At 40.6% G+C, this 13624-nt stretch overlaps 1 protein-coding gene across 3 annotated transcripts in view; it reads right to left on the minus strand.

The window, feature by feature from the left end:
• Positions 1–13624, minus strand: part of HACE1 (HECT domain and ankyrin repeat containing E3 ubiquitin protein ligase 1) — an 83663-nt gene that overhangs the window by 21621 nt on the left and 48418 nt on the right. For all 3 annotated transcript variants that reach the window (XM_045010417.1, XM_045010418.1, XM_045010416.1), the window contains 6 exons: positions 11972–12040; positions 10945–11032; positions 7961–8072; positions 7767–7864; positions 7476–7563; positions 5564–5713 (listed from right to left, as the gene is read on the minus strand). In XM_045010417.1, coding sequence (XP_044866352.1) covers positions 5564–5713; positions 7476–7563; positions 7767–7864; positions 7961–8072; positions 10945–11032; positions 11972–12040 — 605 coding nt within the window. The remainder of the gene's footprint in view (positions 1–5563; positions 5714–7475; positions 7564–7766; positions 7865–7960; positions 8073–10944; positions 11033–11971; positions 12041–13624) is intronic.

Here is a 13624-nt window from a genome sequence, read left to right on the forward strand (position 1 = left end):
GACACTGAGGTGGCAGTTGTGGAATGGATCTTCAAACAAGGTACTGTTTTCCTAGCTAAGATGATATATGGAACATAGTAATGTAGTCTTGTGAGAGTGTCTGGTAATAGGTTCTCCCACATACTACAAATAACCTATTTAAATAATCAAAGGGCTTAGGGTTTTTTGTTTTTTTCCTCAAGTAAAGCACAGTAGCCTCTTATATCTAGTGTATGGAGACCTGCTTCCCCTGGGTGGGAATGAGGTGTTGGAAAGGAAACTGATTAAGATAGATGGAAATCTGGGACTACATTAAGCATGAAGTTGGGATGTGGCCTCAGGATTATTGTGTCCTTTATGAGCACAGCACAGGGTGGAGCGGTTATCCACACACTAAGCTCACTTGCTCATCTTCCTACCAATTACCTCTGCTAACAGGAAGGCCATTTTGATTGATATATGCTTGGGAGAAGCCTGAGCGAAAGGCTCATAAGGAAGGTCCCATTAGCTTTACTAGCACAAGATTTAGATCCCGTGTCAACAGGAACTCTCTAACTGGCGAGGGGGTGGAACATTTAATATGCCCTTAAGGAACCTGCAAAGTGAAAGAAGGGTTTGTCCTTAACAAAACATTCTGATAAGCAAATATTGCTGCCACGTGGACCTTCAGGGAGAGGCTAAGACTACTAAGTCCTGAGACTAAAGATTGAAGAAACTTCAGCTTGAGATCTAGCGAGTCCTTTGTCAGCCACCCAGACAACAGTTGCCATTTTTATTTATAACGTTTCAAAGTGAAAGCTGTAAGAGAATGGGCTTGAGGTCTTTGAGAGCAGGAACTGTTCACATTAGTCCCAGGTTATCTAACCTCTAAGCTACCAAGTGGAGTGTCTCTATGCTAGGATGAAGAATCCTTCCTTGCTGTTGAGACAAGAAGTCTGGAGACAGAGGCCAATGAAAAAGCAGCACCATGGCCAGCAGCAGGAGATCTGGATACAAGTGCTGACAAGACCATGTTGCAGATATTATTATGATGTTTGCTCTGTCCAACCTGATCTTCCTTATGTGACCCTGGGAATCAGGGAAATGGAAAAGACATTCTTCTTATGTATCTATTGAGGTTTGTGAGATCCAGAATAGACCTCAGACATTAGCTCTTCTTGGGAATCAGGAAACGGTAGTGTTAAAATCCTTTCCCTCAGTATTCCTATGGAAACTCCTTTATGGTTCCCTTCTTGAGGAGGGAATCCACCTCTTCCAATAGAAGCAGCAAAGAATCCTGTGGCACCTTATAGACTAACAGACGTTTTGCAGCATGAGCTTTCGTGGGTGAATACCCACTTCTTCGGATGCAAGAAGAAGAAGTGGGTATTCACCCACGAAAGCTCATGCTGCAAAACATCTGTTAGTCTATAAGGTGCCACAGGATTCTTTGCTGCTTCTACAGAACCAGACTAACACGGCTACCCCTCTGATACTCTTCCAATAGGACTCTCTCATGAGATGGGAGAAAATGGTGAAATGGCCTGGTGCAGAACTGGATGGAGTATCCACCATCAATGGTGTCCACTATCCACCGATCCAAAATAATCATGCACCAGAAGCTGTAAGAGGAGAAACTAAGCCATTTTCCTTGCACTTGTGTCTGAGGCATCGTATGCTGGTCTTAAGAGCGTCTTGTGAGCATACAACTCCCTGTGACCAAGGTCTTAGCCACTTCCTTCTATTCCTCCAGTTGAGATTCCAAGATGGGTCTCATGGCACCCCAAAGTGTAACTGCAGATGGACAAGATGGTTTAGTAGTCAGCCATTTGGGAGGTCTAGACATGTAGGCTCTCCTGCCAAAAGCACCCAGCTTACACTCCTCAGTCAGGAGTGGAAAAAGACACTTTGCCACCTCTAACTTTCTCTAATGCTGCAGACACCACCAGGGAACTGGCTGGAAAAAGTTGTTTGATGTCCATTGTTTGCCAGAGTGTACATCCTGTCTGCTCACCTGGACACAGCCAAGGAAGAAAAAGGAGATAGCCAAATAATTCTGTCATCCTCAGCCCACCAAAGAATAAGAGGCAGAGACTACGTCTCACTAGTCTGTACCTGAAATATGTCAAACAGGGGATTGGATATCTCTGGTGCCATGACCCATTTGCAGCTGACATGTATCTGCCATTCTTCCCAGTAGCCCCTGAAATAGTGTGATTGTCAGGAATGTAAACAGATGAAGCACCAATTTGGGCTTCAGGAACATACCATCTGTATGTTCCTCCAAAGGAGACTCAGATGGTTTATTCTGAAGGAGTCTCATCCCATTCCTTAGGGCAGGTCTACACTAAGGGCGGGGGTCGAACTAGGGTACGCAAGTTCAGCTACGTGAATAGCGTAGCTGAATTCGAAGTACCCTAGTTCGAACTACTCACCCGTCCAGACGCCGCGGAATCGAAGTCCGCGGCTCCAAGGTCGACTCCACCACCGCCTTTTGCAGTGGTGGAGTACCGGAGTCGACCGCGGCGCTTCCGGAGTTCGAACTATCGCGTCCAGATTAGACGCGATAGTTCGAACTCCGAGAAGTCGAACTCACCGCGTCGACCCGGCTGGTAAGTGTAGACTAGCCCTTAGATATAGGCAGGTCCTCCTGCACATCTACTGGATTTGGTGGCAGTATCAGTGCTGATGAGGAAGGTTGGTTTTGGCACTGGATGAATGATAAGTACTATGAGGGTATCAATGCCAAGTGGGGGCCTGGTGCCAGATGAGGCATTGGAACTAGTGTCGCAGTCAGTGCCAGGACTGGTCTCAGCCTCCAAAAGGGTATTCAGAGTCCTGTATGTACAGCCACGTGAGTAGCTGAAGAAAGCCTATGGTAGATTTCCATGACTTCTGGACCTAAGACAAGAGCAGAGGTCCAGTGCCCGGAGATCAATTCTGGGGACTCTGTAAAGTTCATCTCCAAAGCGGTTAGATATTCAGAGGCACCTGTGGGTTGGGACTGGAGGATTAAGTTTCAGTGCAGAGTCAAGCAGTGGAAAAGCATGCTGTAGGGTGGCTAGTAGATTCAGACACAAAGATCCAAAGTATTATTGGGATCTGAACTGGTTAGAAGTCCAAGTTAACTGGTGCTGAGATGTTCGGCTCCACAGGAGCATGGAAAAGAAATGCCATTTGAGAATCTTTGAGGCATTTGCGTGTCAGAGAATACAAGAGAGAGAGAGAACTCCTTCTCTCTCTTTTTTGTGCCTCATGAGGAGATGTGCTGCTTCTCCTTCCTTTTACCTGAATGGACCTCTGAATACCCTTGTAGAGCTGTGGCAGAGGCATCAGTGGATGAATAGAATAGTGCCAAATCATCATGTGAGGAGCAGGTGGCAAGATAGGCACTTCCTGTGTTAGCACTGGGGCTAAGGAAACCTTTAAGGTGGTGCCAACTTGATCTTTGGTGCTAGGTGAAGGATTCATTCCCAGCATGGGGCCAAAGAGATTCTGGTCTCAAGCCCATGATAAAAAGCTGGCACTGAGGCCAGAGCAGTAAAACTCATCATGGGTCCTGCACAGGAAGACCTCTGCGCTGAGGCTGGGGTCTCTGCACCATCTATTAGCCCAGGCTACCAAGGCTGTAGGCACACTGAGAAGACTAGAGCCTGAAATGACTCTGCCTTCTAGAGCAGGGAGGGAAGCGGCAGCAAATTGTACCTTCGGTTACTGAGTGGGTCTCGCCCAGACAGAGCAAGCACCAGATGAAAGCACCTGTCTCTGGTATGATCACTGGGCAAAAGGCACATCTCTCGATGCCCTTATGAGACCTCATGGCCCAACACAGCACTGGTAAAAGGTATCTGGGGCAAGGGAAGGGCTATTTACAACAAACTACCTTATACTACTCTAAGCTAACTAATTACAAGACAATATTAAGGAAGGATAGAGGAAGATCTATCTATAGAAAGCAAGTTCCATTAGCATTCTGTGGCAGTGGCAGCAGCAAAAGACCTGAGGCACTTAGGGGGTGCACCCTCATATGTACGGTAAGGAAATGAAGTCACCCTCATGTGGGACTTCTCAGGCACTCCCCAAAGGACCCTGGTTTTCTGGCTGTTCTGCAGCTCGATGCCAGATACAACATATTCCATAAATGCCAAGGGCAACATATCCCCATAAGAGTACTGCACAGAGGTCCTCAAAGACCAGCAGATATGTTCTTGTTCCTCAGGGAGGAGCCAAAGACACCAACAGTTCTTAGTGTCCCCATTCCTAAAGAAGAAAGAGCAGAACTCCAGCTCCTTTCTGGGGACTGGAACAGTACTGTTGCATCTGGGGCAATCTTTGAGACACTAAGCTTCTCCCAATGGAGAAAGACTCGAGGTTTTGCTGGACAGGCAGCTATGGCAGTCATGAGACTCTTATGGAAAAATCCCATCCATTTTAAGGTGGGTGAAACCAAAAGGGTACTATAGAAATTGGTATGAAATTCTTTGAAAACTTGAGCAAGAATAATCTCCTTTCTATTAGAGTTTTTAAACTATCCTCTAGGAATCTACAGAAAGGACACAAACTTACATTACATTCTAAATGATGACTCAAAAATAGTTCCGCTGAAAAGGAAAAAGGCTGAGAAGGCTACTATAGCAGCACCAATGAGCCACTACTGAGAAGTAATAAATTTGTCAGGGGAAGGAATTGTTAATATTGGTGGTGGTAAAAATACAGATTTTCTTTGTTGCTATGTGATGAGAACCTGAGTGTGCATGTGGGTGTTTATGGTAAGAGTGGAGTAGTAGATTTTCCCCCCTAGATCCAGCAAGTTTCCTCAATAAATTTGCAACGCTGGAAAAACTTTAGTCAATTTTTTTCAAAGTTATCAAACCAAGCACCCTCAATGAAGGAGAGTTTTACATTAAAACTCCAAATGTTTGAATCAGAGTTCAGGGACCCACTATGAAGACATTTTTGTCAGAATTCCTGAAAGGTCTCATACTTCTAGGCTGGGGAACATATCTGAGATATTACAAACCATGGAAAACAAGGTTTAGAATTAACCTACCATTTAAATATCAAACAGTGTTATTACGTAATAAAACTAATGAACCTGCTGGCTATAATGCCTGTACTTCTTGTCTCTGAACTAACAATGTGTTTAAAAAGAATCAAATACAAAGTGGCAATGGCCACTAGTTTATATATTTACACTTTAAAGGGGTTATAGCAGTGGCACTGTCATTTTTTCTTAAGAAACATCCACAAGTGAGCTTCATATATTGGTTAATAAGAGTGAAGGACTAGCTATTTGCTCCAGTTGATATAGTGTAAAAGTTGCTCTACTAAGTTTCACCACACAGAAGTACCCAGTGTACTTCCATTTTCAACAACTTTACTATTCCAATCTAAGCCTTTCTTCAGAGAATGCCAGTCATGCTGTATTGTGCTGTAACCCTGATGTACACAAAAAAAAGACTTACTTTCACATCCACCATTCTTTACCACAGGTCACCAAAGATGAAAGCCTAGTGCATAAGTAACAGTACCACCAAGCCACATCATTTATATCATTTACTGAAATGAATTAGTTGTCTAAAACAGGATTTTAATAGAACCATACCAAGAATATGCTTGTAGAATGACCTTGTGAAGTAAATGTTGACCAGCTGCCTGTGATTCAGAGCTAAACCCAAGATCTGTCCAGCAAATCGAAAGTAGTTCAAGTGATCAGGATTTACAGAAGAGTTGCTATTTGGCTGAAAGGTTGTTCCTACGAAACAAAGGGTGCTATTATATTTAGTCATAGTTTTAGCCCGTATCTTACAACTGCAGCCTATATATTTTTACTGTAATTTGAAGCCTCAAACAAATTCAACAGTTGTAATTTGTTCGTAGGACAAGAACAAAAACACACACCCACATTACCCTCTTCTCTGATAGATCTATTTTCTTGGTGTGACCAAAATCAAAAGGCAAAACCAGGATAAAACAGATATTTCTTACACACACATTCTTAACATTTCAAACAAAAATTACATTTCCCAGGGCCACAGTGTGTTTACCTTCTTCACCTCAATCCATTGAATTGACAAAAATTTGAATATTTTTCAGAAATATTTACATTCTTGCTGGTTTGGAATTAAAGTACAAAGGCCATCCAGAGCAAATATAAAACATGCACAGCCAAAACTTGGACACACCTTACAATAGGCAAGGTCTGACACTATGAAAAAGGAGGAGGAAATGTTCCTTTGGATAATTAAGATTTAATTATATAATTTCAAGTTCTCAGTATCTTTCTACATAACAAAAAGTTGAAGCAAGTTCTCCAGATTTTTAGAATTAGCATGCATTGTTCAACAGACTATAATCAGAGCCAAACAACTTGCTTAAGTGTAGCTGTACTCACCTGTGGTCTATTTCAAAGCTATTTTTCTTCTACCTAAGTAATTAATCTACTTGTTTGATTATCTGAAACACTGAAGTAAAAATTTGGTCTGTGTTTTTTTTTGGGGGGGGGGGGGGGGTTGTTTGTTTTTTAAAACATTCTAATTCAGATTGTAATTTCTGTACTACATTCAGCAGGACTAAAGTGATTTAGGAAAGAAATGGGTTAAAATGGAATTTTAATAGACAATCAGGGATGACTCAATTATGCCCTCATCATAAGGGTAATATTGAGCTACTACATATAGGCCCCAATCCCGACAATACTTATGCACAGGCATCATTTTACTCATATAAGCAGTTCCATGGCTATTCACATGGCTAAATTTGTGAACATACTTTAAGTGTTTGCAGGATTAGAGCCTAACCACTCCTTTGCATTTAATTAAAGCATAGTGACAGAAGGTTCAGTCTCTCCCACACACCTTTCTAAACCCTTTTCCCCAGCTTTCAGGATGCAACATTTGCTGGCTGAGTTCTCTTTGCAGTTTCCTAAGAAACTGGTAGAAGGTGTGAGTGAGACAATCCCTACTTCTGAGAAAAGCTTTGTGGCTAGATGATCTGTTCGGTACCCAAGAGACAAGAAGTCAGGCACTGAAAAGCAATTCCAGGGAGATAAACAGCTGTTTTTAACTGCAGAAACCAGTTGTGGGGCTGATGTCAAGAGGGGATGAAAAAAACTCCCCATATCCTGCCTGCACCAGCCCAGACATACAAGTAACTGCAAGGGGAAAGACAGCACCCTCCTGCTGCTGATGCATGAGGTATGTCTTCTTGCTACCAGGAAAATGAAAGGAAAATTAAACTGGGAACTCAAAAGGAGCTAAAATAGAATTTCTCCACCCATGCCAAAGAGCGAGCAATGTTTGCAAGTCAGTCAGCAATATGTCTACTTATAAAAGTTGCTTAGTTCTCAATTGTAGTTAATGTACAGTGCATATTTATTAGCAAAGGACTTTTTCTGTCAATTATACCTTAACTGATAACGGTTTACATTATGAATAACTTATCGGACCTTTTCCCTAGATTATGAACATTTGCTGAAGCAAAATTTAAAGTTAGAAGAACAAGAGATACCAACATACCATCAGCTGACTGGGTGAACAGTGCATAATCTGGGTTAACTATCTCATTGGATAAGATATCAAACCATTCACGTACCACACCTTGACCCTACATGTCAAAAGGATAAAAATACAGCAAAAAGAAATTTAATTTTACAAACAGTTTAACAAAATGAGTAACCAAATATATTTCTTAAGCAAAAGTATAAGAGTATTGTTAAAACGTCATTTAGATTCAAATTTTGGTTAGAATTGGTATAAATTATATTTATATGCATATCAAAAAAAATTGTTTATGAATGTTTTACCTACCATGCCTTCTTCGCCATGGAATCGCACAGCAATCCCCTGCTTCAGCTTTGCACAATTTGCTTTAGACACAACTTCACAGCTACTTCTAAAAATAGAATCTAAATAATGAAACACTAGTTAATGTTATATCTTAAAAGAATCTCAGAAATATTATGCACTTTATACATGCACTCCTCCTCTTTGTAGTGTAATACCTCTGTGAACCAACAGGATGTCATTTTCATTGACTGGTCTGTGCACCATGTCTGAATCTGGTTGTCCAGAGTGCAAATGTTCATAGAACCACTCACAACGATCTTTAAAGGGCTACAAAACAAAACAGGTAAAACATGCCCAATATATTACTCAATCATTCTCAAGGCTAGTAATCAAAGCATTCTGTTAAATTCACTTTAAATATTAAGCGCCAGTGAGGGACTTCATTAAAGTGTAATTAGCAGACATTTCAACAAGATGTCACAAAGGGAATAAAAGCAAAATCAAGCACTAATCCTGCTAAAAGAATACACAAACATTTTGTATAGCTCATTTTTGCATTTGGAAAAGACGACACTTAACAATTCAAACGCTTATGTCCAGGCACTTTGAATGTTAGATCTGTAATTGAATACATTAGCAACCAATTAGCTCACTTTAAAATTCAATAATGAATTCTCATGAATAATGTTTTCTTTGAAACTATCCTCCACATTGTCTATTTAGCATATTAACACAAACATATGCTTCCATTCTTATTCCTCATTGATCCTCTATGCTAATGAGGCCATAATCAATAGTACCTGACAATAATATGACTTCACTGAATAGGATGATGGAAAAGGTCTTCTGTAAAAGTAAGCAAACTCATTATGGTTTGGGGGTTTTTTTGTTTTGTTTTGTTTTCATTTAAGTCACTTATTTTCTTCAATTCTGAGAGAAATTCATTATGTCTGGTTTGGTGTTGACCCAAGTTAGGCCATGACCATACAACAAGTACAGCCATGCTTTTGTAACCAGTTCATGACACCTATGTGACCGAGTTATACATTTGTCTTTCAGTACTTCACTTCTATCTCACAACCATAGTTAGCATAGTAAGTGCGCATGCACAATTGTATTTTATCTGCATCAGTGCATTCTGGGAAATGAGGGCAGCTATCTCACACACATCTCAGCAGACAGAATGCTTAGAGAAAATGCCAGAAGCAGCATTGTGGATTACGTGTTCAGGGAAGGAGGACCGGCCTAACCAGTTACACCGCCAAGCTTAGAGGTCCTTTCCACACAGGATAGCAGAAAAAATGCAGAACTGATTACAGGAAGACAATCATGTGGCAAACTAGGTTTCTGGCAGACCACCACACTGTTGGTTCTCAGGTTATCAACTGTGGCAGCTGACTGTGAACAGTGAGTTGCGGAGACAAATCATGTTTATGGCCAACCATGCCACTAAGTGGTTACAAACTTATTTAAATTATGTAGCAGAGACAGGGCCTTAATCTGAAACTGCTCTGGTTTTTAAGAAGCTGTTTGATGAAAGAGGTTTTCCTCATTTAGGGCAATGATTCTCTGTTTCCTCCATTTAATAAAAGGAAAAAGTCTCATGGACCCACCTCCCCTCACAACACCCAAAACCCCCACTGTTGGATTCTCAGAATGTTTTATTGTAGAGTCCCCTGATACTCCAGAGACCATGAAAATCACTGACTCAGAAATTGAATATTTTAAATCCTTATTCATCTGGTGTTTTGTCCACCATTGCAGGTTTATCTCAAAACTAAAAGTAGACACTGTTCTAAGATACAAACAAAAAAACAAGTATAATTCCCTTGATAGAAAAGTCAATACTGTCATTAAAATAACAGCAATAATGAAAGGTATGATTTACAGTAATTCAAAGTACTTTTGAGACCTCTAATTCAATAGCAAATAAGACCTATGGAAATGGAAACAGCCAGGATTCCCTAGAAATCCATACAAAATGGCATCTTTTTCAGCAACTCTCACCAGAAAGGTAGTTCCATCTTGTTTGACTCATGACATTCAAACAATTGTGGTGACTTATGGGATTTTGCTTAGAACAAGGCCAGACAAACGGTGTGTTCACTGCCCACTGATTATCACTTGGGGGAAGCAGAATGTGCCTTTACTTGCTTTAGTGGATAGGATACCAGCACATGGGGCTTGGCTGAGTACAATATGGAACAGAACTGAAAATTTTCCAGGGGACTGACAGCTAGCACAACCCTCACACTCTACCCTGAAAAGTTAGTCACATGGCAACGGAGGTCGGTTCATAAACTCTAAGTACTTAAAATAAATGTTTTGCTTTGTGGACTATGGAGGAGAGGGGAATCCTGTCCAGACCTTGATAACTCTCAAAATACAGAATTTCTTTAAAGAGATTTTTGCTATTCAGGCAGCATGGCCCAGAGCTAGCCTACATGTCTTCTCAGGACTTGAGCAAATCTTTAGAGAAACTGGTCTAAAGGACCAACAAAATGGTTTTTTATCATAGGTCTTTCTAATAAGCAGGACTACAGAGAATATTAGGAAATCACCAGATTATCTGCAGAAGTAAAGGGGCTCTCTTGTGTAATTTGTTGAAGATTGAATGAAACAAAGTGCTGCCCACGAGCCACCCACCAGCAGTACTAGTGCAGACTTGGATAATGATCACATTGCAGCCAACGCTCACATGTGTGGCCTTGTGTGCAGCAACAATACACTGATTGTACTGGGTTTTGTTTCCTGCCTTTTTACTTAACTCTCTGGAACACAAAAAAGCAAGCAACCAATTGCAATAATACTCAAGTGTTTTAACCTCAAATGGCATGTGACAGGTGGTAGGAGGTATACTACAGACAGCAAGAGAATGTGCTGGCAACATGATATCTGACTGAAGTGAGCAGCTATAGCAGAATCATACATTGAAGACTCAGACTAATTATTGTGCAGCTATAGGCCAGAAACAGTTGGTCACAATTGTCCTCAAAGTAATTCAGTTATATTTTAAATGGAAAAGATAGAAGATAAAAAGTTCACCCGGGCAAATATCACAATCTATTTGTTTAAGCTCAAATACTAGAGGTAGTTAACCTTCACACTTTAGAATTAATCAGTAATTTATGGATGTGCAAATGAAAAAAAAGTGTAAAAAAAGTATTAAAGATGTAAATAAGAAGTGCTTAACATTTACCTGTGCTTTTATGATGTGCATGAATCTTGACATCAGTTCAGGGCATTCAAGAAGAAAATGAAAGTGGTCAAAAATTATTTTGGGGTTTCTGAAAAAAAAAAATTAGGTTGGAAGTTTACTAGTTGCAGGTGCACAGATCTAACCAAAGTCTCATGACAGAACTGAGCATACCTGAAAAGGTATTTTAAAAAGTCTAACAAAACAAAAATGATTATAGGATATTTTCAAGAAACACTGACATTGCATAAAGTGTGTTTTCCTGCCTCACTTTGTGGAAGGCTTGCATTACCTCAACTCTCCTCCAGAGGCTCTCTATAGAGAGGACAACGGGGTAGACTGAGCAATCCTCAGAGGAACTTTGGAAGCAGCCAAGCATAAGGAGAAGACAAACTATGCATTCAGCATTCCTTTGGCGAGTAAACCAAAACCTTGGGAGAGGGAGGGTAATATTGACCTGTCGTGGGCTATGTTTGGAGCAGGGTAGGAGAGGGCACCTACTCACAGACCAATAGTTCTAGTCAGGGCCAGCTTTAAGCCGATTTACCTGATTCCCCGGAATCGGGCCCCGCGCTGAAGAGGGCCCTGCTCTGGGGGTCTTTGCCGGCATTTCAGCGGCGGGGGGGGGTCCTTCGGTGCCGCAGAAAACCTGGAGCGGACCCCGCTCCGTGGCCGAAGTGCCACTGAAGCCCCGGACCGCCGCCAAGTATTCCAATTGGGCCCCGCAGGTCATAAAGCCGGCCCTGGTTCTAGTTCCTTCTTGACAAGTTTTGGGATACGAAACATACAGAAGAGTTGCTTAGGTACGTACTCATTTAAGCTTCATTCCTGCAATGCTTGTGGGCATACATCATTTATGCACAGGAGTACTTCCGCGGAGTCCAACGGGCCTACTAATGTGCATAGTTAGATGTGTATGAATACATGCTGGATCAGAATTGTACCCAGCAACAAACACCTCTGAATCACAATTAAATATGAATTTGTAACTAACATTTTAGTCAAAAAAATTAAATTTTTGAAGGCTTACCGGTTAACAAAGCACTTAAGAACATTGTCATGTTTGCAGACAAATTCTATAAAACGAGGTGACGTCATCCTGTAATACAAATAAAATGTATTCAGTTGTAAATAATTTTGTTCAATGAAAATAAAACGAATGCAGAATTTAAGATTGTACAACAAACTTTAGGATTTTTTTTTAAACTTAAAATTACATGTAATCCTGGTATCATGCTGCGGTAAAGGATTTTTCAAGTGTATAATTAGATATACTAGAAGATTAAAACACCTCCTCTGAGGATGCAATGTAAAGCAATCAAGAAGGCAAGAAGTATCAAAGCCTGGCCATGCAGCCTGACTGGTAACTGCTCTCCTGGGCATATGGTTTGTGTTACAGCCTAACTGCATTATCACATGCATTTTCTGCAGGACTTTTGCTTCTTTCACTATACAGGTGGGAACACATACATTGGATGATACAATTTAGCATACACCCTTTCTACTATAACGTTAAGAGCACCTAACAGCTTGAGTTTATATTTAAATATACAGAGCATGTTAACATAACATGTTTTTAGTGCAGCTTTTAACTGTTTAACCTAGATCTCAAAAGGTATTAACATCTGAAGGTGAACAAAAACATTTAATACAAACACAGATACTAAGAACTTATCTACACATAAGCGCTGCAACTGCACCACTGTAGCATTTAGTGGAGATACTACCTATGCCCCTGGTGGTATTCCACCTCCCCGAGAGGCAGTAGCTATGTTGACAGGAGAAGCCCTCCTGTTGACATAGCACTGTCTACACTGGGAGTTAGGTCAGCATAACTGCATCACTCAGGGATGTGGATTTTCCAAACCAGTGAGCAACGTAGTTATACCAACATCCGTCTGTATATAGACCAAGCCAAAAGATATTAATATGATCATTACTTTCACCTGCCCACACCTGAACTCAGAAACCTGTATTTCTCCAGCAAGAGGTGATGACATGAAATACCTCAAACATTTTAGGGAACTGCATCTTTTACACTGCTTTAGGCTTCTGGTTTATCAGTTCTTGCAGGAGAACGATGCTGAAACTTCAGGTCTTGGCAGTTAAGAGGCAGTTACTTTTAAATATATCAAATGCTTTTAAAAGTTTGTATGTTTTTAAGCCTACCCTATATCTACATTCAGTATTGTGCTAACCATTGAATGGTTAAAATTTTTGTGCAATTATAATCCTCACTTAAAGGGGGGACCCTATTTTTAACCTATTTTTCTAGTTTTCTTTAATCTATTTTCCAAAATACACTCAATATTTAGAAAGAGTTGGAGACTAAAAGTTTGACTCCATTCTCAACTTAAAAAAAAAAAAAGGGGACATGTTGCCCAACGTGTCAGAAAACTTTCAGCTACAACTGATCAGCCTTCAATTAATTTTGCTCTGTTGGGAATATCCTCTGGATTCAAATCTAATCTTTTAGAGTTAAACCAGAACGTTTATTACTCCTACTGCTAAGTATATTTATGAAAGCAGAAGCATTTTCTTTGAGATCTGAGTTTGTGAAAAAAGTGTTGCATGAACAATACTATACAATGAAATACTTTAGCCTTAGAAAAACTGAGGGAGCAGCAGTACAAGCTCTCTTACACTATCCCACTAACACCAACAGTGTTATGCTTATAGGCAA

Source organism: Mauremys mutica, chromosome 3 (genome assembly GCF_020497125.1).
Source record: "Mauremys mutica isolate MM-2020 ecotype Southern chromosome 3, ASM2049712v1, whole genome shotgun sequence".
Lineage (NCBI taxonomy): Eukaryota > Metazoa > Chordata > Testudines > Geoemydidae > Mauremys > Mauremys mutica.